Source organism: Palaemon carinicauda, chromosome 41 (genome assembly GCF_036898095.1).
Source record: "Palaemon carinicauda isolate YSFRI2023 chromosome 41, ASM3689809v2, whole genome shotgun sequence".
Taxonomy (NCBI): domain Eukaryota; kingdom Metazoa; phylum Arthropoda; class Malacostraca; order Decapoda; family Palaemonidae; genus Palaemon; species Palaemon carinicauda.
Window position 1 is genome coordinate 7,130,147 of NC_090765.1, and position 25,024 is coordinate 7,155,170.

At 42.1% G+C, this 25,024-nt stretch overlaps 1 protein-coding gene across 1 annotated transcript in view; it reads right to left on the reverse strand.

Moving 5' to 3' along the window:
• The window catches only part of pigeon (protein), a 153,942-nt gene that overhangs the window by 103,654 nt on the left and 25,264 nt on the right, over nucleotides 1-25,024 (reverse strand). The window contains exons 3-4 of the mRNA XM_068364505.1: nucleotides 17,980-18,049; nucleotides 9,101-9,216 (exon numbers count right to left, since the gene is read on the reverse strand). Coding sequence (XP_068220606.1) covers nucleotides 9,101-9,216; nucleotides 17,980-18,049 — 186 coding nt within the window. The remainder of the gene's footprint in view (nucleotides 1-9,100; nucleotides 9,217-17,979; nucleotides 18,050-25,024) is intronic.

Genomic DNA, 25,024 nt, shown 5'->3' on the forward strand with positions numbered 1-25,024 from the left:
CCGCTAGTTAGCGGGGGGTAGGGAGGGTAGCTTAATACACCCCCCCCCACCCTCCACACACCTGTGCTGAGCTCACTTTGCTTAGAGGTAGGACTGGTGGGCAAGTTTGATTAAATAGCTAAGATTTGTATGGTTAGAAAAAATACAAATTACCTACGAATATGTCATTTGTTCCGTAACTGAAATACAAACCACGCTATTTAATATGGGTGACTCACCCATTAGGAAAGATGGTAAGTCCCAGCCAGTACTGGCTTTTGGCTTTGCCCGGGGACTCAGTATCTGAGTGTGTCAGCACTCAACAATAAGGAGTCCCTGCACCTCGCTAGCACCTTGCTGCGCAAGGGCTGCGGCCTACGAAGGCTGTGTGTGTAGGTTTGAAGAGTGACTCGTCCTACGAAGTTGACCTGTAGTCCTTTAGATGGAAACTTTAGGCTAGGACTCTCCCAATACCACCTCATCAGGGTATGGGGACGTGACAGTATTAAATCAATACTGTACTAGGAACACAAGGAAACCTGGTTTACCTGCAGTGGTTCGAGGTCAGCTGTGCAGAGAACCCAGGATGCTGCTTTCCCCAAGAGAGGGGAGGATGAAGAAAAGAATAAGGGCCAGACAAACCTTTTCATTCTTGCAGACTAAAACCAGGTAACAATGCCCTCAACCTTCTGCTACTTGTCCATTAAGGAGCCTGAGGTTTAAACCAGCTGTTGGGCAGCCACCACAGGGCCAATAGAGAACGTATCGAGCCTCCTGTGGGTCACGTCTTGCAGGTAGTAGGCTGTGAAGGTCGTCTGACGCTTCCACACCCCTGCTTGTAGAACCTGCGTCACTGAGAAGTTTTTTTTGAAGGCCAGGGACGTAGCTACGCCCCTGACATCATGTACTCTAGGGCGATGTGACGGAGGAGGGTCAGGATTCAAGGACAGATGGATTACCCTACGAATCCATGCTGAGATAGTATTCTTGGTAACCCTCTTCTTTGTTCTCCCAGTGCTCACAAACAATGCCTGCACTTGGGGACGAACTGCAGCCGTTCTTTTGAGATATTGCGTCAGACTCCTTACTGGGCACAGTAGGAGATGGTCCGGGTCATCTGTTACAGAACGAAGACTCGAGATCTGGAAAGAGTCGAACCGAGGGTCCGGCACTCCCAGATTCTGAGTCTTAGCAACAAACTCAGGGACGAATCTGAACGTTACCTCACCCTCATCCCCTTGCATGGGCGATGTCATACGAGAGACCATGAAGTTCACTGACTCGCTTGGCCAAGGCCAAAGCTAGTAGGAACACCGTCTTCCAAGTCAGGTGGCGATCTGAAGCCTGGCGTAACGGTTCGTAGGGAGGTCTCTTAAGAGACCTGAGAAATCGAACCACGTTCCATGGAGGAGGTCCCACTTCCGACTGAGGGCAGGTAAGTTCATAACTTCGTATGAGTAGGGAAAGTTCCAGCGAAGAAGAAATGTCCACTCCTTTGAGCCTGAAGGGTAGGCTTAAGGCTGAGCGATAGCCTTTTACCGCCGAGACTGAAAGGTGCATTTTTTCTCGTAAATACACGAAGAACTCCACTATTGCTGGAATAGTGGCATCGAGTGGAGAGATACCACTTCCACGACACCAACCACAGAAAACTCGCCACTTTGCCTGGTAGACCCCTGTGGATGACCTTCGCAGGTGTCCAGACATCCTGTTCGCAACCCGTTGCAAAAATCCTCTCTCCGCGAGGAGATGCTGGATAGTTTCCAAGTCGAAGCGAAGCTACAGCTTTGTGAAAGATGTTGGCGTGGGGTTGTTTAAGTAGCTTGTGTCGTGGAGGGAGTTTTCTCGGAAGTTCCGTTAGGAGTTGCAGAAGGTCTGGAAACCATTCCGCGTGATGCCATAGCGGAGCTATAAGGGTCTTTGAGAGATTGACCGATATTCTGGTCTTGTTGAGTACCCTCCTCATCAGACAGAATGGGGGAAAGGCGTATACGTTGATGTTGTCCCACCGTTGTTGGAAGGCATCTTGCCAGAGTGACTTGGGATCCGGGACTGGGGATCAGTACAGCGGGAGCTTGAAGTTCAGCGATGTAGCGAACAGATCCACAGTTGGGGAACCCCACAAAGTCAGGACTTTGTTGGTTACTAGATGATCCAAAGACCACTTGGTACTTACTATCTGATATGCTCTGGTCAGACTGTCGGCGAGCACATTCCTCTTGCCTGGAATGCAGTGAGCCGATAGTGGAATCGAGTGGACTTCGGTCCATCTCAGTATCTCTACTGGGAGATGGGATAGCTGCTCTGAAAAGGTACCTCCCTGCTTGTTGATGTAATCCACTACTGTGGTGTTGTCGCTCATCACTACCACAGAGTGACCCGCCAGGTAACGTTGGAATTGTTGAAGGGCCAGGAATACGGCCTTCATTTCTAGCAGATTTATATGGAGGCACTTTTCTGATTCTGACAACAGGCCTTAGGTCCTGTGGTGCAGAACGTGGGCCCCCCACCCTTTCTTTGAGGCGTCCGAAAACAGCATCAAATCCAGGGGGAGGACGAGAAGATCGACTCCCCTTCATAGGTTCTCGTCTGTTACCCACCACTGAAGATCCGTCCATTCCGCAATACCCATAGGGATCCTGACGTCCGGGGAATCGTGACCTTGATTCCACCAGGACTTGAGTCGCCATTGAAGAGATCTCATTCTGAGGCGATCGTTGGGAACTAGACGGGCCAAGGATGAAAGGTGACCGAGGAGACGTAACCACGATTGGGCTGGGAGCTCTTCTCGTCTGAGGAAAGGACTCGCGACCTTCCTAAGCCTTGCTATCCTGTCGTCTGATGGGAAGGCTTTGTGGAGATTGGTGTCTATGATCATGCCTAGATATACCAGTCTTTGAGTAGGAAGCAGAGAAGACTTCTCGAGATTTACCATGATCCCCAGATCTTGGCAAAGTCCCAGAAGTTTGTCTCGGTGTCGAAGAAGGGCTGACTCCGAGTCTGCTAGGATCAGCCAGTCGTCCAGATAATGGAGGAGACGGATGCCGATCCTGTGTGCCCACGACGATATTACGGTGAACACTCTGGTGAAAACCTGAGGTGCTGTGGAGAGACCGAAACACAGCACCTTGAACTGGTAGATCTTGTTGTCTAGGCTGAATCTTAAGTACTTCCTTGAAGACGGATGGACTGGGATCTAGAAGTACGCGTCCTTCAGGTCCAGTGTACACATAAAGTCTTGCGGTCTCACTGCAAGTCTGACCGTGTCTGCCGTCTCCATGCTGAACGGGGTCTGCTTGACAAACCTGTTCAGAGCTGAGAGGTTGATGACTGGTCTCCAGCCTCCAGACGCCTTCTTTACAAGAAAGAGTCGACTGAAGAAGCCTGGGGACGCGTCGATGACCTCTTGGAGAGCGCCCTTCTTCAACATGGTCTGAACTTCTGCCCGAAGGGCTTGCCCCCTTGTCGATCCCATGGCAAGGGAGCTCAACGACACTGGATTCGCTGTCAAGGGAGGTAGAGATGTTGTGAACGGGACGCAATATCCTTGACTGATTACAGAAATCGTCCAGGAATCGGCCCCGAGTTGCTACCACCTGTTTGCACAACTTTGTAGGCATCCTCCCACTGGTGGACATGCAGGGGGACTGCCAATCCTAGCGTTTGCGGCCTCGGCCACTCCCTCTAGGATTCTTTCCTCCCCTGGAGGACTTTTTGCCTTTCTTGTCCTTGACAGGAAAGGGCTTCGACAGCGTTGTCTTCGCTGCAGCTGCCGGTTTCGAGGTCTTGGTAGGACGTGGTTGCTGGGTTGCTGGAGGTTTATAGGGCTTCAATGTTAAAGCCCTATGTAGGAGAGAGTCCTGGTTGGACTTCCTCCACCTCTCAGCGGCCTGCTCCACGTCCTTAGGCTCAAACAAATTCTTCCCCAAGATGGAAGAATGTCTGAGCCTGCTGATCTCAGTACTGGGGACCTTCTAGTGGAATCTCTCAGACACCGCATCTCGGCGCTTCAAGATGGTATTAGCTCACAAGTTCAAGACTTGGTAGGCTAGAAACTCGATGGTACGAGTGCCTGAAAGAAGAAAGGTCTCCGTGGCCTTCCTGGTACTCTCTTTGGACAAGTCTTCAGATCGTAACAGGATGCCCAGAGACCCTAGCCAGATGTCCAGCCACGAAATTGCCAGCATGGCACACTTCGCCACCTTCTCCTGGCTAAGGATCTCCGTAGCCGAGAACGACACTTGCCGGTTGGAGTCTCTCTCTAGAGGGACTCCCCTGGTAAGCTCTTCCAAGGAGTGGTGTAAAGGAAGAGCTAAACAAGTCTCCTCCATGATGTCAAAGTACCTCCTCTGATGGACACGAGGAGGTGGGAGGAGTTTGTTACCGGTGCTGGATCAGCTGGAGGAGGCAAGCTCGGAGAGCTGGCCTTCGACCTTATCTCTGGCACTCTTATCCCCTTGGGACCAGGGCAAAGCCGCGCTGGCCTTAAAGGGTTTTTGAGCACCAAAGACTCGGTCCAAGATCGTGTCCTTGCCCTCACGAGGGGGAATCTCTGGGTCCACGAACCCATTGAGATTCCTCATAAGGGTCAGAACCTGCCAACGCATGCTCTGACTCCTGTAGCTCTCCTCCTGAAGGGCTGGCAGCGAAGTCTCCTGTCCTCAAAGGCTCTTCTTGGGGGGACTCGTGGACATTCTCCGAGGGCTTGGCTGGCTCTGGTCTAATCCTTGAGGACGACTTCGGTAAAATCTTGGAGTCCTTCGATTCCCTCCTGGGAGGGATGCAGGACTCCAACAGTGATGGTGGGAAGCTCTTCTCCACCCCTACCCGAGAAGATTTCTCTGCGCGAGGTGGGGTTTCCCTCATTGGTGCGATGGGGTAACGCCTCACCTCACGTGACTCCCCTGAGGACGGGAAATCTTCGTCCGAAGGGGAGGGAGAGAAAGTCTGGGGGGGAAAAGGCCTTCCTCAAAGACTTCCGAGGAGTTAGCTTCACCCTTGGAGAAGTTACCACGTCAGCTACTCCTCTCTTTCTCTTCAGGGGAGTCGAAGCTGCCACTGATTTGTTGCCCAATTCAGAGAGAACAGGCTTAAAAGCCTGCATGACCGCTCTGACTAGGGACCCAAACCAGGGCTGCCGACTGACAGCTGCGCTGTCAGACACTCCCTCTGGAGGGAAGGGGATATTTCGATCCCTAGGAGGAGTTACCAAAGTAGGGTCTGCCTGAAAGGAAGAAGAAGGAGAAAAGTCCCTGGATCTATCCGGAATTCTCCCTCCCTCCGGCGAGCGCGCTGTTCTGCGCTTGTGGGGGGGGGACGCGATCACGATGATCTGGCCACGCGGCGTCCTGCCGCCTCGCGCGTGGGATCACGCTGGGGATCGTGCTGGCGCGATATAATTTTGCCTGGGTCGCGCGCGGGCGAGCGATGGCACGCAGGCGAGCGATGGCACGCAGGTGAGCGATGGCACGCAGGCGAGCGATGGCTCGCAGGCGAGCGATGGCACGCAGGCGAGCGATGGCGCCTCGGCGCTGGCGCGCAGGCGAGCGATGGCGCGCGGGTGAGCGATGGCGTGCAGGCGAGCGATGGCCTGCAGGCGAGCGATGGCGCGCAGGCAAGCGATGGCGCGCAGGCGAGCGATGGCGCGCAGGCGAGCGATGGCGCGCAGGCGAGCGATGGCGCGCAGGCGAGCGATGGCGCGCAGGCGAGCGATGGCGCGCAGGCGAGCGATGGCGCGCAGGCGAGCGATGGCGCGCAGGCGAGCGATGGCGCGCAGGCGAGCGATGGCGCACGGGCGAGCGATGGCGCGCAGGCTAGGGCGCGAGCGATGGCACGCAGGGGCGCGTTCCGGAGATTGCAGAGGGCGCACAGCAGGCTGAATGAGCGCTCACGCGAGCGAAGACGATTGTTCGCGGGCGCGCAGGATCCCGAAGAGCCCGTGAGGGCGATAATGTTGGGGGCGCGCATGAAGGCGTACATCTGGAAGAATAGGTGGGCGCGCGGGGCGCGCGTGGGCGCACGTCGGAGACTACGCACGATGACGCGCAGGTGAAGGATGGTGAGCAGGCGGGGTCCGATGGTACGTCGGCGATTGGAGAGTGCTGGGGAGCAGGGGAAGAGGTTATCTTCCCTTTTGCGCACAGATCAGAAGATCGTGGGCCCGCAGGAGATCGTTGGCGTGCAGGCGAGCGCTGGCGAGTAGGAGTGTGCTGGCGCGTAGGCGAGCGCTGGCGCGCAGAAGAATGTGGGCGCTCATCAGGATGAGGGCGCGCAGTAGCGCACTAGCGAACAGGTGAGCGTTGGCGCACAGGTGAGTGCAACATCAGCAACATCAGGAGCAGAGGTTTGATATAACTCATCGGAAGCTTCTGCCACAACAACATCGACGATAAGACAGAGGATCAACCTCTGCTAACGTCGGCGATCGTTTGACAGCTGCCCCCAACCTGATCATGTCAAACAAGGCTTCCTTGGAGGGCAAAATCTCAAGCCCCAAGGAAGCCCAAAGCTGCAACAAATCATTATTAGTTACATTTACATTTACATTTAAATCCTCCCCCGGGGGAGGAGGAGGAGCTGCCTCGCTATGGGAGGTAACTCCCTCTCCCAAACCCCGAGATCGGTCAACAGAACTGCGGCCTACGCTACCACTCGACAGTTTCTCGGAAGAAACCGATCGAGTGGGAGCTTCGGAGGAGGTTAGGGGCATGGAAGAAGAGCCCTTGGAATTTTCTCCTTTCAAAGAAACCTTCGAAGGAGAAATATCCCGCCTGGACTTCTTCCGGCGCCGGGAAAATCTCTCCCACTGGGAGGTAGACCACGCCCTGCACTCACCACATACATTACTCTTATCACACCATTGGCCCCTACAGTAAGGACACAAGGAGTGGGGATCCGTTTTGACTGCCAACATATAGGTACCACAAGGGTGGTCAGGTAAACCAGGAAACTTACGCATCGCAGAGGCCAACTTCACACACACACTGTCAAAGAAAAAGCAAACAAAAGATTAGTAATGGCTGTCAAAGAAGGCGAGGGTGACAGCGGACACGTCAGACTACCACCCCAGCCGAGAGCAAAGTGAGCTTAGCACAGGTGTGTGTGAGGGCGTGGGGGTAGCAAGCTACCCTCCCTACCCCCGCTAACTAGCGGTGGGGTAGTAAACCCTCGTTAAAATTCTAATGGCTTGGCATTTCAGCTACGCCAAAAGTAATACATACATATACCAAAGGCACTTCCCCCAATTTTGGGGGGTAGCCGACATCAACAAATGAAACAAAACAAAAAAAGGGGACCTCTACTCTCTACGTTCCTTCAGCCTAACCAGGGACTCAACCGAGTACAGCTGGTACTGCTAGGGTGCCACAGCCCAACCTCCCACATTATCCACCACAGATGAAGCTTCATAATGCTGAATCCCCTATTGCTGCTACCTCCGCGGTCATCTAAGGCACCGGAAGAAGCAGCAGGGCCTAATGGAACTGCGTCGCAATCGCTCGCCATTCATTCCTATTTCTAGCACGCTCTCTTGCCTCTCTCACATCTATCCTCCTATCACCCAGAGCTTTCTTCACCCCATCCATCCACCCAAACCTTGGCCTTCCTCTTGTACTTCTCCCATCAACTTTTGCATTCATCACCTTCTTTAGCAGACAACCATTTTCCATTCTCTCAACATGGCCAAACCACCTCAACACATTCATATCCACTCTAGCTGCTAACTCATTTCTTACACCCGTTCTCTCCCTCACCACTTCGTTCCTAACCCTATCTACTCGAGATACACCAGCCATACTCCTTAGACACTTCATCTCAAACACATTCAATTTCTGTCTCTCCATCACTTTCATTCCCCACAACTCCGATCCATACATCACAGTTGGTACAATCACTTTCTCATATAGAACTCTCTTTACATTCATGCCCAACCCTCTATTTTTTACTACTCCCTTAACTGCCCCCAACACTTTGCAACCTTCATTCACTCTCTGAGGTACATCTGCTTCCACTCCACCATATGCTGCAACAACCGACCCAAAGTACTTAAACTGATCCACCTCCTCAAGTAACTCTCCATTCAACATGACATTCAACCTTGCACCACCTTCCCTTCTCGTACATCTCATAACCTTACTCTTACCCACATTAACTCTCAACTTCCTTCTCTCACACACCTTTCCAAATTCTGTCACTAGTCGGTCAAGCTTCTCTTCTGTGTCTGCTACCAGTACAGTATCATCCGCAAACAACAACTGATTTACCTCCCATTCATGGTCATTCTCGCCTACCAGTTTTAATCCTCGTCCAAGCACTCGAGCATTCACCTCTCTCACCACTCCATCAACATACAAGTTAAACAACCACGGCGACATCACACATCCCTGTCTCAGCCCCACTCTCACCGGAAACCAATCACTCACTTCATTTCCTATTCTAACACATGCTTTACTACCTTTGTAGAAACTTTTCACTGCTTGCAACAACCTTCCACCAACTCCATATAACCTCATCACATTCCACATTGCTTCCCTATCAACTCTATCATATGCTTTCTCCAGATCCATAAACGCAACATACACCTCCTTACCTTTTGCTAAATATTTCTCGCATATCTGCCCAACTGTAAAAATCTGATTCATACAACCCCTACCTCTTCTAAAACCACCATGTACTTCCAAGATTGCATTCTCTGTTTTGTCCTTAATCCTATTAATCAGTACTCTACCATACACTTTTCCAACTATACTCAACAAACTAATACCTCTTGCATTACAACACTCATACACATCTCCCTTGTATTTAGTGGCTTCCTTGTATTTAGTGGCATATGAACCACATGAAACATCTTTATACATTGTATGATTAAAATGAAGGGAATTACCAGGAGATGCAGCGATCTTCCCATTTATAAAGAAATAAAAAAATAAATCAAAAGATTCAGAAAATTACTAATAATATAAAAATATAAAACAAAAAGGAGACATTAGAGTATTGAAAACTTTTTTTGGAACCCTTTTCAACTAAAATGGCTGCTTATTTATAAAATCTAAGTGAAACAAATGAATATTGAGATATTCTATCATATTTATGCACACTATAATATCAACTGTATCAAACTTACAAAAATTTGTCGAGAAGAATCAATATTGAGAGAGAATACACCTCCTTGCGGAGCAATTTCAGCAACATATGCAGCATATTTATTTGTTTCCCCAATGTGACGTCGAGTTACAAAGCCTGAAAATAAATCAGATTTCAATAAACCGTATGTTTATTCCAATAAAAATATTTTAAGTTCGTAAAAACAACGAGGAGTGCATTTCTCATTACTGTATTAACATGAAATTTATGAAAGACAATGAATAACAGCAGATAATCTTGATAATCTTTATAGAAAATCCATGAAAGATAACTGGAACCCTTTTCAGTACAGGTAAACAAGTTAAAAAATTAAAAATTTATAATAAATAAAAGTACAGTCACTTTTTACTTCCCTATTGTATAATATATGAAACCAGGATAAGGGTAAACACCTTAATTTATCTAAGTTGGAATATATCATTGAATTTTAACAATCATAATCTTAATTTTCTTCATTAAAAATTAAATCTAAAAATAATTTAATGGAATTTGCGCTTAACTTTTACCAAAGACAAATTTCCAATTATTAGTGCACAAGAGGCAAAAGCAAAATAATTCTCAAAATGGACCTGTAGTCTATCCCATAATGCAATACTGCATTATATTCTTTAAAAAAAATTACCTAAAAAACCCTTTAATTGTACCAATGACAAAATTTACATCAGTACTGTAGTGTTAACACAGACAAATAAGACTAATGACCGATTCTTAGAGAATCCCTGTCTTTCCCTTGCTACACTATCTATCAAATATTGATTTGTTATTAATCTCATGTATTGGATTTAATAGTGATATTGGTAACTCTTCCCTAATTAAATAATTCATAATATTTTCTCCCAGACATAGAGGATTTGTATTCATAAGCTCAGAATTACCATGCCTGATAGCAAACATGACCCACTTTTACTTAAAATATTATTACCAAAATACCCCCTCAATCTTACAGGCAAAGGAGGCATCTAGAAGGCTGATGTTTGCCAAGACACTGCACTGCCAATGATTGTACCCCATCAAATTTCTTCAACTTCACAACAGTACAGTAATGATTCACAACACGAAATTAATTGGGTCCGCAATGGCTTAAATAATGTGACTTTTTTGTCTTAAAGTTCCTGGACTTCCAAAAGCATATAACAATATTTGACCAACATACATCATGCAAAACTCTAATACTCCCCCAGTAGCTAGCCAATCCTTACCAGCACCACAGTTGATCTTGCTACGCTTGGAAGAAGTGTTCTTGATTGTAAGAGTTCTTATTCACTGAGGATGAGGATGATGCAGCCAGCCCACAATGCAATGCAGCAGTGGAGCCAACCATCTAAAGTAAGTATTTCAGCAATGATGTCTCTGTCGAGAGACCAAGCCCACTTTGTTGCAAAGATGAAGTATGCCATGGAGAAGGTTCATGATACAGTGGCTTTCCTGAACCCAAGGCAGACACCAGTCATTAATGCTGACCATTCATTGTATGCTCTAGCCAAACAAATGCAATGGACATGGCTTAAGTATAGAGAGTGCAAATTCATGATCATTTTCCATGAACTTCATATAGAAATGGCTATGCTGAGATCAATAAGAACATCACCATGGGACAGTAGCTGGAAGAGTACTACTGTGGAAGCAGAAGTGGGCTCATTTGGTATAGCAGTCTTACCTATCTGCATCCACTGTCACCACAACAAGACAAGCACACCACATCACTGCATGCAGCTTGTACAAGCTTATGAAAAAGATATACCATGATTACTGCTCTGAAGAGTCTGGCATATCAGATAAGACCTTTGATGATTGGTGTGAACTATGAAGGAAAAAGAGCCCACACTTCCAGTTCTGGAATCTGGGGCTGGATGTGGACCTCACCATATTCACCCTGGTCTCATCCTTCAGAGAGGGTGAGTTCAATTTGTAATGTGAAGAACTTTAACCCATGTGCGATGGATCCTAATTTACTTCAGAGATATGATGTTAGTTAATCAACAACATTCAAATGTGGCCAAGGAGTTTCAAAAAAGGAACTTCATCCTCCACAAGTCTAGATCGCCCTAGCAATCGATCAAGCAAAAGAACAAAATAACTCTGTGATCAGCGGTGGAGGCCCTTTGCATCAACAGGCGTAAGAGGAGATAATGATGATGATGAACAAAAGGGGACAGAGGAGCAACTGGGTTGACAGAGGATGTGTTAGCTCTTTACAGGTGGATGGTCACTGGATCACAAGTTACTGGTCTAGTAGCTGAATATGAGGCCATGTATGAAAGATACCACCTATAGCAACAAACACCATGAGCAGACAATGAGTGCCCAGAAATATTTCTTTGAAAAGGTGATATCATTCTCTGCAGTGATGCTCAAGATGGTCAGCCTCCTCAAAGAGGAATAAACAAATCTGTTGGTGTTAAACACCATGAACATAGCACATCCAACTTCAGCTCAAATAGTAGCTACACATCACTGACAGGGCAAAGGTCAGTTCAAATCATTCATGGAAGAGCTAGAGGATGGAGATGACAGTCCTTTCTATGATCCAATTAAGAAATTCCCATTTCTTTCTTCTCACAAGAACAGAATAAGATGATTTCTAACGAGAAAGTCCTCAACTATCTTATTCTGCCAGAACAGACAATGTGACTTGCAAGAATTCTTCAAGCAAAAGAATCAGTCATACCCTGTATCTCTCAGTACAGTGGCAAGTTTCATACATGTCAGAAATCATAGCTGCTTGAAATTATTGAAGTAAAAGTGAACATCCAAGGCAGAGAACATCTTTGATGGATCAGAACTTATCAATGCCTTACCTCTATGTACTTCATAGACATGTAATCGGCAAAGCTTCCTTTGTGATGCAAGCAACAAGAATGAGCAGTTTCACTTCCTTGAGAAAATGTGTGAAACAAGTTGGTCACAGTCACTAAAGAAGATGCCATTAGCAACAAAATGAAGTCTTTGGATGCAGTGATGTCTCCTATTTTCACAAGGAACCTGACACCCAAATATTTGTACATGCCAGGGATGCAACGACTGATGTGATTAAGTCTATAATCATCAAGGCCAATGACACAGATGTGCTAGTCATAGCAATATCTGTGCTGTCATCATTACAGGAAATATGCCTTGAGAAAATGGGGATTGTCTTTGGCCAAGGAGCCACCATTCAATAATTCCAGTCCATGAAGTACTTTCTACAGTTGAGTTTAAGAAAACTAGAGGGATACAATACCTTCAGGAGTTCATAGAATGTAACGACATGTCTGCCTTCCATTGGAAGAAATCTGCATGGAAGACTTGGAACATATTTTGTGTTGTTTCTGAAACATTCACAGATCTCAGCCAGCATCTAACATTTATTAATGATCTTAACCTGCAGGGGCTGGAGAGATTTGTTGTCCTATTGTATGACAAATCAAGTGCAGCTACTATTGTAGATGAAGCAAGACTAGATCTTTATGGTTGCAAGCAGATGTCATACAACTCAATGTTACCAGCACAGGCAGCCCTCATAGAACAAGTAAAACTTGTGGTTTATCATGCTGGGATCATCTAGGGTCAGGCAACCATCTCCAATTCAGACATGAGCAGTCTTGCTGAATAGGAATGGATAAAGAAAGGAGAAACATGGCAGATATCTTACACAACACTAACCCCTACTGCAGTGAGCTTTTGGGAACAGACAAAGTGCTCTTGTACAAAAGACTGCAAAGAAAGATGCAAGTGGTTACATTTAGCACTCCCCTGCACATCACTCTGCAGCTGCATATGTAAGCAGTAGCATCTGAAGGACCAGTGGCAAGGTTTAAACATTGGGGGCAAAGCTTACAGAATGAAAAATGGACAATCTGGAAAAGACTGTAAAATCCTGAAGAATTTATGTCACTTTTCTTTATCAACAATAAAATCTTGAAAAATAAGTGCAATTTTGTTTTATGAACATTAAAATTGACTTTGGTAAGCATGGAAACATAAGAAACCATATCTAGATCATGCAAAATGGACAACTACAAATAATTCTAAGAAAAACATCAACTTTGGGGCACTAATTTGGTGGGGATCTTGGACTTTTAATTGGCCAATCGGCCTAATTTGATTATGTCAACTAGTTCAACAGAAAAACATCTGCAACAATTCTGAACTTCAGAAGTTTCACCAACTTAAACAGCAGATTAGGAAGATCATTCCCCAATCTGGTCAGAGCTGGAACAAAACTTCTAGAACACTGTGTAGTATTGAGCCTTATGATGGAGAAGGCAAAACTGTTAGAATTAACAGCATACTAAGTACTACACTGAGAATGGTACACTTTGGAAAGATCTTATGCAACATGCACATAGAACTAACTCAACAATGATGCCAGATCAGGAATAAGGAATTTAATAGACCACAAATTTCCATCCAACAAATTAAAATGAAAGTCAGCAGCTGTATACCAGACAGGAGTATAATACTAAAGACGATGTAGAATAAAAGAATTAATAATCTCCTCGAGATAGATTGATCGCCAAAAATCTTACACGACTTTCTCAATATTCCATTTATTGTGTAACTGAAGAAGAAATAGACTGTGCTTCTCAAAAGTAGATTTCCGATCATGAATCACACCTAGAATTCTAAATGAGCTGTATATAGTTAAAGAGACATTATCAAACCAAAGATCTGTATGTTGAGGAACCAGTCTTTGACCTACTTACAATCACACTTTGAGTTTTGTTATTGTTCAACTTCATGCCCCCTGATTTACACTATGCACCAAGATTAGCTATTATCTCTACTAAGGGATTCAGCTACCCAAGGTCTACATTCAGGTGATGGAATATATGCAAAGAGAGTAGCATCATCTGCATATACAACAAGCTTGTTTTTAGGACAATCTACATATGCATACTGGTATATAATATGAAAAGTAATGGGCCAAGAGCACTACCCTGAGGAACATCAGATATGTTCCTATCTGTCCTCACTTTAGTGCCCACCAAGAACTACTCTTAACAATCTATTATTTGAACATTCAATACTGATACTAATAAAAGGCCAGCCTACTCCTCTCAGTTCAAGTTTGAAAACATTGGACTCATGATTACCCTAGGTCAATGAGAGCATCAAAATAATCCCCAATCATACAAACTTCTAACCCATAATTCAGGGATTTCTGTACAGCACTGGAAATTGTAAGATGGGCATCACATACTCCAAGGTCTTTGTGAAACCCAAACAGCAAACTATAGAACAGATGATTACCTTTAGCATACTGTACCTATTAGAAGTTTTGCCAAAAGATGTTAAATAACATTCGCTATTTTAGGAGTTAAGGAAATTGGGTTAATGGATTAACATTACCAAATCTCCTCTAAGTGCTAACTGGCAAAAAATAACACAAAATTTAGGAGATAAGAAATTTATCTTTTTACAAAATCTTGAAAAATACCAGTTAGGTTTACACCCTCATATGAATCAAGCTCCAGCAAGTGTGTCTTAACTTTACAGGAACGAAAAGCTGGTCTAAATAGTTTAGTTTCAGTAAAACTGAGTTTCTCATTACACTACAATACAGTACTTGCTGTCAAACACATCTGCCAAGAGGGCTGTCTTTTCCTTTGTGCAGTGAGTGACTGAGCCACCAGGTTTAACTAAAAGACGAACTGTTAAGTCTACACGAAAGAGTAGAGATATATAGGGAGCCCACCATTCATGTTCCTAGGTAGTACCAGTTTCCTTTACGTTAAATTGTATTCCTTTATAGCTGGAGCATAAACTCTCTGAGCAATATCTCTGATCTGAGTACACTTATTCTAAGTCAAATCTGATATGATCTTTCCAAAGTTGATAAGCCTTGTTTCTCAAAATAAGTGTGTCTACAATCATCACTGAACCAGGGTTTTTCCTTCTCTCAGTATTTCAACACATGAGAAAGGATATACCAATAAATTAGTTGACCACATTTTCATTTAAAAGAACAAGCTCAATCCCTTTATACAATTGTGATCAAGTCAAATGCAAAATCTCTCTCAAAATGCCACTTCATTCTGCTTAAGATTTTATATTCAGTTAGTGTATTCAAGGTTGCAGTTACCAAACTTGCAAATGGCCTCACTTATGATTTTCTTACAAGCTGATTCAGAGACAAACCTTTAAACTGGGTTCTATTAGTTTATTTTTTACTTTATAACATTGCAGTTGAGAAATAAGGCCAAAGATATGCTTTATCTAGATAAAAAGCTTTTTATTAATCTTTACTCATTTTATATGGAAAGGATTAAAAGAAGCATAAGATCGTCCTTTCAGAGCATTATTCAATGTTGCATTGTCTGAATTACATTTGTTCATTAAAATATATTAGTCACTTAGGGTTATCTTTTATTGAATTATGATACCCATTGAATATTTTATCTAAGAACTTATCAAATGCAGTTTTACAGGTCTTTTCTAGAAAGTACTAGTAGAAGTTTGTGCAGTGGGAGGACCTTATGTTGTAACTTATTTACTCCTTCGAACTAGTCCTGCCATGAGGATATCTCCCTCATACACTTCTGGCCACTGGAAAAGTTTTGAGGGCACCCAGAACTTATATATTTGATGATACTGGCATCATTGATGTATTTCTACTTATGAGGCAGGACAGTATTGGTGAGTTATTGGGAGTCTACGCAAGTCAAGCGAAGTCCCTGAGCTTAATAGGATTTGAATTTATGGATGTGGGGTATAAAGCCTGGCACTTTGGCCTGTGAAGCTATTCAACATTCAGGTGTAGCCTATTATTTTACCCATTTTTTTATCAGCTGATCTTGCAATGTCTACCGATCTAGTCAATAATTGTATTATGGATTCCTACTAACATTTATACATCAAATAAAATATAAATAAAAAATCAGATATAATTCTACTAAGTTTTATAGCCCTTTATTATGTAAAACTACATAGTTATAGGAGTTCTTGATATATATGTAGGCTAGCTTCTATTGATAGTGAATCAGCTGATTGAAAAATGAAAAAAAATGAAGTTATTGGTCATTTTGCTAACACTAGTGAACTAGCTTACATATATATTATGTATATTCGTAATGTGTTTATAAGAAGGAAGCAGACGGATTTAAATTTCTATTTTGCACTTACCTGGTATTCAAATAATTTTTAATAACTTTCCCACTAGGGTAATTATCTGTGAAAGTTCATAGGTTGAAGTTTCTTAACTAAGGCACTTACTATATAGCATATAAACTTAAGTGAAAAGTAATTAGTTATGTCCAATTAGGGGTTCAAATCAACACAGTTTTATATTAGTGTACAATGAAATACACAGACAAGGATCATTACCTAAAAATAAACCATATGATATTCAACACCAAACATAAATCCCCTCTCATTTTCATAAATAACATAATAGAATATTTGAAGCAATAAACTTCACCGCTTGTTCTAAAACAAATGGAAGCAGCATAAAAAAAACAGAGCAAAGTTATTTGAAAAAAAAAAGGGAACATCAAATGATCATGCAGCTTCCCCTAGGAATGAGGAGACAGTCCTTCAAAGACTGCATCACTCACAGAATAAACAATAAAATGAGAGCAAATGCATCAAATATGTAGTTTCTCTATCATATGAAGATATCTTTTCATTCACTTTATCTGAATATATTATTTTTCAGTTCTCTTTACCTTGACAAAAGTATGTGAAAGTAAAAATCTTTATTCAGTATTTACTAATACAGAGAGATACACTTATGACAACTGTGAATACCCAATCAAACTACAGAAATACAAGAAACACAAATGCTACTATCAGTCCTTTGTAACAATTAAACAACAAAAAGCAGTACTGAAAGCAATTTTAAATCATTATGCACCTACATGGGAAAATATTCTTGGGTTGTTATTAATGCTCCATAAATACTAAAACATTTTTTTACACCACACACAAAACAGGCAAACTAATGAAATAAAGGAATAACAATAAACAAAAAATCCTGTACCATCTTTTTCTAACCAATAGAATTAATTCTAAATCAAACCGTAAAGAACAATGGCAATAAAGTAAGATGAAGAAAGTAAAGTAGCAAAAACATATACTGAAGAGTAATACCCCGCTTTACATCAGTTTGACAAACGTCAGTTCTGACTTTACGCCACTCATCCTTAGGTATCAAATCCCGACCTTACATCAGTTTCTACATTGTAAAATAATTATGAAGCGCTGCACTGTAAAGTACAGTACTTCCCATGGAAGCTTATCAATGTAGGTGCCTGGTTTTTATAAAATGATAGCCGGTTATAATTAAGTTTTCCTGTTCAGTATGTGTATAGGGAACATGAAAGTCCCTTTAAAAGGAGAGAATCCGACCTACATAGAAAATCATCTCTTGAAACCAATTAACAACATAGGGCGGGGTATTACTTCTACCCATTTTTATATGGGAGATAGATCTATAATCATAACACAGACATATACATTCAGTTCAATGTCAAGTAACAACAGATATGAATACTGTACTGTACAAAAGAGCTGAGAATACAGGTCTTGAGTGTATTTACATGTGCAGTCAGAAAATACAGTGCTTACTAGCATATACTCATAGGAAAAGTATTGTGGACACCTAGAGCAAAAAGCGTGACATGGAATGAAAAACTAATTTGCTTTACATGAATTACCATTGAATAGCAAATAATAGACAAAATAATCATAAGAGACAGAAGTTATGACAAATCCAAGAACAACATCTACAACTAAATACAGTATCAAGAAACTATGCCTTACCACAGTTTGGCATTGTTCCTTGAAAGCCAGACATAGTTTATAAGCTACTCTGTCCTTCTCTACATACAATTGAGAGAACATAATAGTAAATTAAAAGGAAAACAAATCAAAATTTACCTAGAAGGTTCCTGGAAGCATTGACAGAGGCTTGGACCACTGGTACAACCTTGTCAAATGTGTATAAGACCTGTGGTAGAAAAATAAGTGACATGCTGTGTTACCTTACTAAACTAAGAGAAATTAATCGCATAGAACTAGGGCAGACAATCACCAATGAACATACTCAGAAGTAATGAATGGGAAAACCTTACAGCACTGTATAAACAATAAAATATTCAAAACAGATGTTAGTTGCAAATGTTTCACTGTGAAGTTAGTGTTATACAGAAGCATGCATGTGAAGTACTTGCTTGTGTACACGTCCTCTTTTGGAATGTCACGATATGAGTATATATTAAAATATGGTACGGTACTTCAAACATGCTACTAAAAATACTCCTTGCAGTTAATTACCAACTAATATGTAGAATACAGTATCTATAACCTTAAGCACAAATAATGACAAACTGCTACCGAGTTAGGAAGTTTCCTTCATTTCAAAGCACAAAAAGATGAATTAGGACAACTCGTCTTTAGAAGGAAGAGTGGGAAGTATCGAGTTGAAGGTAAATGATAAAGAAATAAATAATTCTGGAGAAGAGCATCAGTTCCTCATCATAATTATTGCTTTGGTAAATGAAAGGGTTGGTAGGTTCTGCATCTAACCCAGGAAGCAATCATTCAGTATTTCGGTAAATGTGTGGCAAATCTTTCTCCAACAGAACAACTTATAAGAGTACCAATTACAGTGCGACTTGTGTGGCACACTATAGACACAAGGTACATTGTAATTAGCAGATAGTACCAAAGCTTCATTGCATCATTCCTTTGTTTTTGTTTTTTTAGCTCCCTTAAATCTCCGCCAACTTAACTATACTGTACAACTTTTTAATCTTACCTAGCCCCAATTTTCATTTAATTATAAAATAAATCCTTTAATTGGGCCTTATGAGTCTAAAATTGCAACTCTGTAGTCTCATTAAACTAGTTTATAAAAATGATTACCAACATACAGGCATTAAATTTTAGAATAACTTCCTGATCATTATACTATAAGATTACTAAAGCATTTTGCATATAATACAGAATAGCATCAGTAATTATAGACTATGACTACGGCCAAAGAAGGTAAAGACAGGATGGAAAATCACAACGGATACTTGGAATATTGGTACTTTAACAGGAAGATAGAGGGAGATAGTGGATGTGATAGAGAAGAGGAAGATAGATGTCTTGTGTGTGTGCAGGAGACTATATAGAAAGGCAATGGAACTAGAGATAGGAAATGGGTATAAATTTATCAAAGTGGGTCACGAGAGGGCAGAAATGGAGTTGGGGTCATAGTAATAACTTGAAAGAAAAAATGGAAGAAGAATAAATGATAAGTTTTTAAAGAGCCTAAAGATATTCTGAGATCAGATAATAAACTTTATTTTAGTATATACCCTTCAGATGGGTTCTCAAGAACAAGAAAAGGAATTATTTAGACAACAGTTTGAGGCTGCTATTAGAACAGTGAAAGAGAAAGGGAAGCTAATCATAGGAGCAGACATGAATAGCAAAGTGGGGAAGAGAACGGATGGAAATGAGGAGGTACATGGAGGCCATGGGTTTGGAATTAGAAATGTTGATGGGGAATATATATATATATTAGAGATGGCTCAGAGTGTTTTGAATTGGCTTGTACGAACACCTAGTTTCAGAAGCTGAATAAGCATCTGAAAACCTATGAAAGTGAAAGAGTGGAAAGCCAAATAGATTACGTATTGGTTAGAGAAGCAAACAAAAGAAATGTGAAGAATTGTACAGTGATTTTGGGGGAAGCTTGTGTTAAACAACATAGACTAGTAGTGGTGGATTTTAAAATGAAAGGTGGAAAACCCAAGGAGAAAAAGGAGATCTAGAATTAGAGTTTGGGACCTTAAATGAGGAAAGTGTGAGCAATTTACGAGGATTGTGAGAGAGAGAGATGACTGGAAAGGTTGAACTTAGAGATTGGACACACTAAGAGCGGAAAATATCTGGTTGAGTATGAAAGAAATGTGTGTAAGAGAAATGGAAAAATTAGTGGGAAGAACCAGCAGATATGGTGTGCCAAAAGGAGAAAAGTGATGGTGGAACAGAGGTGCAAGAATCAGTTAAAAGAAAATCAAAGGCATTTAAGAAATGGAAAGTAATACAGGCACAGGTAGCAGAGGAATGGTACAGAGATGAGGAAAAAGATTCTAGGAGGAAAGTAGGTATAGCTATTGGGAGAACAGTAGAGCAGTTAAATGAGAGGCTAGGAACAAAGGAAGGGTTATTCTGGATGTCTAAAAGACATTTTATTCCATCCGCAGAGACTCCATTTGCTCTTGGGTGGAGCAATTCACTTTAAGTATTTATAAAATTTCAAACTTGAAGAAAAGACGACAGGATTTGATGCATTTGGTAGTCATCAAGGATAGAGATGGAAATATATTGCATAGGGATGATGACATTAAGAGGAGATAGAGAATATTATGAGCAACTATTGAATACTAAAAATGATAAAGAAGAGCTGGGAGAAGCACAAAGGATAGGGGGCCAGTGACGGAGATACAGAATACAGAAATGAAGCAGGTATTGACTAAAATTGAGAATAGTACAGCACCGCCCCCATAAGGGTTTCAAATTGAAATGGTCGAGATACTAGCTACAGAGGGGAAGAATGGATGATCCATTTATTGAAAGCAATATGGGAAGAGGAAATAATGCCTAAACACTGGGAGGAGAGTCTAATGGTATCTATATTTAAGCAGAAAGGTGACATCATGAAATGTGGTAACTACTGTACAGGGGAATTGAATTAACAGAGAAAGGTTTGAAAATTTTAGAGGGGGTACTATATGAGAGATTAAGAGGGATTGAAATGATTGGGAAACAACAGTATGGAATTTATGAGGGGGAGAGGGAATGTGGATCTATCTTTATAGTAAAGCCGTTACAGGAAAAGAGACTAGAAGGAAACCAGAAGCTCTTCTGTACTTTTGTATATTTAGAGAAGGCTTATGATAGAGTACCAAGAGAAGTGATGCTTTGGTGCTTGAGGAAGAGGAAAGTCCCAAAGAAGTTGGTTAGAATGGTAGAGATAATATACAAAAGAACAAGGACAAAAGAACAAGGACAAAAGTAATAAGAGCTCCTTGAATTTAGTGTTGGATTATACCGGGATCAGCATTATGACCGTTTTTATTTGTGTTGGTCTTGGATGTGTTGAGTGAAGAGATAAAAAATGAAGAGTTGTGGGAGTTGCTATATGCAGATGATCTGATGATTACTGCTGAAAATCAGGAAGAATTACAGAGAAGGGTTGTAGAGAGGCAAGAAACTTTAGAAAGGGGTGGCTTGAGGGTAAATGTGGATAAAACTGAAGCTATGGTAAGCAGTAGAGAAGGGGATGAATTGCCATAAAGTAAAGGAGAGGCACAGTTATCAAACAGGTAGAACAATTTAGATATTTGGGATTTACTAAAAATCAGGAGGGAGTATATGAGGCTGAAGTTGAAACTAGAATAAAAGCAGCATGGGGAAAGTGGAGGGAGGTGGCAGGAGTGGTATATAATAAGAAAATGCCAATCAAGCTAAAAGTCAAGATCTGTAGCACATTGATAAGACCAGTGTTAATGTATAGATCAGAAATTTGAGCTTTAAGATGAAAAGAGGAAGCAAAGCTTGAGAGAACAGAGATGAGAATGCTAAGGGGTATCATGGCACTATCACTTCTTGAAAGATTGGAAAATGATGGAATAAGAAGAATGGCAGGTGTAGTAAAGCTTACGGAGATGATAAGAGTGTCATAACTGAGATGGTGTGGGCACATATTGAGGAAGGATGGTGGAGAAGGAGTAAGGAGAACTTGGAGGAACCTGTTAAAGGGAGAAAATCAAGAGGTGAAGGATGATATGGAGAAGAGATTTGGTGGAAGAGGATGCCTTTGATGGAAGGCATTGGAGAGGGTGCATCAGGCAACAGACCCCTTAATGTAGGGATAACAATGGGGAAGAAGAAGAATTACAGACTAGTTTTAGGAATTACCCTCCTGGCTACAGGCCCTTCCAAATACTTACCTGGAAATTATGTGCTATTCATTCTAAAATTATAAGCTATGGCCTAAATAAAAAAAAAAAAAAAAAAATATATATATATATATATATATATATACAGTGATACCTCGGTACTCGACCATAATCCGTTCGAGATCCGTGTTCGACCTCCGATTTGTTCGAGTACCGAATTTTTTTTCCCCATAAGAAATAATGGTATATATTCTATTCCGTTCCCAAGCACTCGAACAGGCCCAAAATATTAATAAAACGTGTACCTAAACAACAATAATTATCTAAATGTGTATGAAATTGGTCAGAAAATCCTATAAAACAATTTTAAACCATTTACTGTACTAAAATAAAACAATTTTAAACCATTTTCTGTACTGTAGTGAACATACCTTTGAGCAGCGGTTCGATGGCATACAGGGATGGATGTGGAGAGGATGGAAGGGGGAGGTTACTGCTTGGAAGGAGAGTCCCCTTCCATGATGTGGCGGGGTAGTTCTCCTTCAGGAGTTGTTTCTCTCTCCAATGAAAGGGTGGGCAGATCTATTTCAGGGGTTTCTTCTCTTCTTTGTCTCTTCTTTGGAGGAGAAACAGGCTTTGATGTAGCAGCTTTCTTTTCTTTTGTGAAAAACTGGTCTATTGTTAATTGTTTCTTCCTCCTCTGCAGTATTCTTCGAAAATGATACATGACACTATCATTAAACATATGCACTGCCCGGTTTGCTACTGCAATTTCTGGGTGGTATTTTTCAGCAAAAGCCTGCACATCTGCCCACTTGGAACAAATTTCATTGATGAGAGAACTTGGAACATCCTCCCTTACCTCATCCTCTTCTGAAGATTCCTGCTCCACAATCAGATCCTGCTGCTGTTGTTGTTGCAGGTGCAACAATTCCTCCACAGTCAACTCGGTAGAATGGCTTTCTACAAGCTCATCAATATCATCCTTGTCGACCTCAAGCCCCAAACTCCTGCCCATGACAACAATTTCCTCAACGACATCAGTGTCATCAGAAATTACAGGGGTAGCAGTGCTTGGACCCGCCTCTGGTTGGAAACCTTCAAACTCCCTCTCTGTGACACATGATGGCCACAGCTTACGCCAGGCAGAGTTCAATGTCCTATAGGTCACACCTCGCCAAGCTTGGTCAATCATGTTAACAGAGTTGAGGATGCTGAAGTGTTCCTTCCAGAATTCCTTTAGGGTCAACTTCGTGTCACTGGTCACTTCAAAACACTTTCTGAAAAGGGCCTTGGTATAGAGTTTTTTGAAGTTTGAAATGACCTGTTGGTCCATGGGCTGGAGTATGGGAGTAGTATTGGGGGGCAAGAATTTGATTTTGATAAAGCTGTATTCTTCTTTCAAGTCATCCTCGAGACCTGGAGGATGTGCAGGAGCATTGTCCATAACCAGAAGACATTTCATTGGCAAGCTCTTTTCAATGAGGTAAGCCTTAACCTGGGGGGCAAACACTTCGTTTATCCACTCAGTAAAGAATTGTCTTGTGACCCAAGATTTAGTGTTCGAGCGCCACATAACTGGTAGTGCACTTTTACAAATATTATTTCGTTTGAACACCCGGGGGTTGTCCGAGTGGTACACTAACAAGGGTTTGATCTTGCAATCGCCACTTGCATTTGCACACAGCAACAATGTTAGCCTATCTTTCATTGGCTTGTGACCTGGCATCTTCGTCTCGTCCTTGGTAATGTACGTATTGGCTGGCATTTTCTTCCAAAATAACCCAGTCTCATCACAATTAAAGACTTGTTGTGCGATCAAATTTTGTTCATTTATGTACCGATCGAATTCCCCCACGTATTTATCGGCTGCAATTTGATCCGAACTAGCTGCCTCCCCATGCCTAGTAACACGATGAATACCTGTTCTATTACGAAACTTTTCAAACCAACCCCTGCTCGCTTTAAATGTAAATGAATCACTTTCACTGGTACTCGGACTTTTCTTCACTAATTCTTCATAGATATGCAACGCTTTTTCACAAATGAACGCTTCACTAACACTTTCCCCGGCCAACTGTTTTTCTTTAATAAATATTAAAAGCAACTTTTCCATCTCCTCAATCACTTGTGGCCTTTGCTTAGTTACCGCCGTAACTCCCGTTGCAACATTCGCCTTCTTAATCATTTCTTTATGCTTTAAAAACGTAGAAATGGTCGACTTCGCCATTCCGTATTCTACCGCTAAATCGGACACTCGTACACCATTCTCATATTTCGCTATAATTTCCTTCTTCAACTCGATCGTTGTTCGCACTGTTTTCCTCTTCTCCTTCCCCTTAACACTCATTACTTTCTTGGGACTCATTATGAAAGCTAAAAAAGCAATTAAAAGCACTGAAAATCACTAAATCACAACGAATGCTGATCGCGCGTTGTCTGAGTGACGCTCTCGAGAGAACTGATGCTTCCCGAACAAGCGAGAGTGGCCGAGATGGCGCGATCATCACAAAGCCCATGCGGTCGTCACGTGTTCGGCTGGTCGAGTACCGAATTTTTGGTCGAGCACCGCAGCAAAAATTTCTCGAAAATTTTGGTCGAACTCCGAATTGTTCGAGTATAGAGTCGTTCGACTACCGAGGTATCACTGTATATATATATATATATATATATATATATATATATATATATATATATATATATATATATATATATATATCAGTATAAAATATGCAAAAACCTTTGTTCCAACTGGAAGGAGGCATTGGCTAATTAACGAGGATGTGAACAGTAGCCCCTCTTAGCTGCTGCTACTATTTTTCAGTCTTCTTAAATGCAGTATAAGTCATTGTACAATTGGACATAAAAAACATAGCCACTGAGAGATGGGACACAAGTCAAAATTTACATGAATTCTTTAGTACAGTACTCTTTCGTATTGAAGTAATTAGTTTCAAAATGATGTTTATTTTAGCTAAACTTCCTGAAATTCGTGCAAAATACAACATGATCTTAGCAGCATAGAC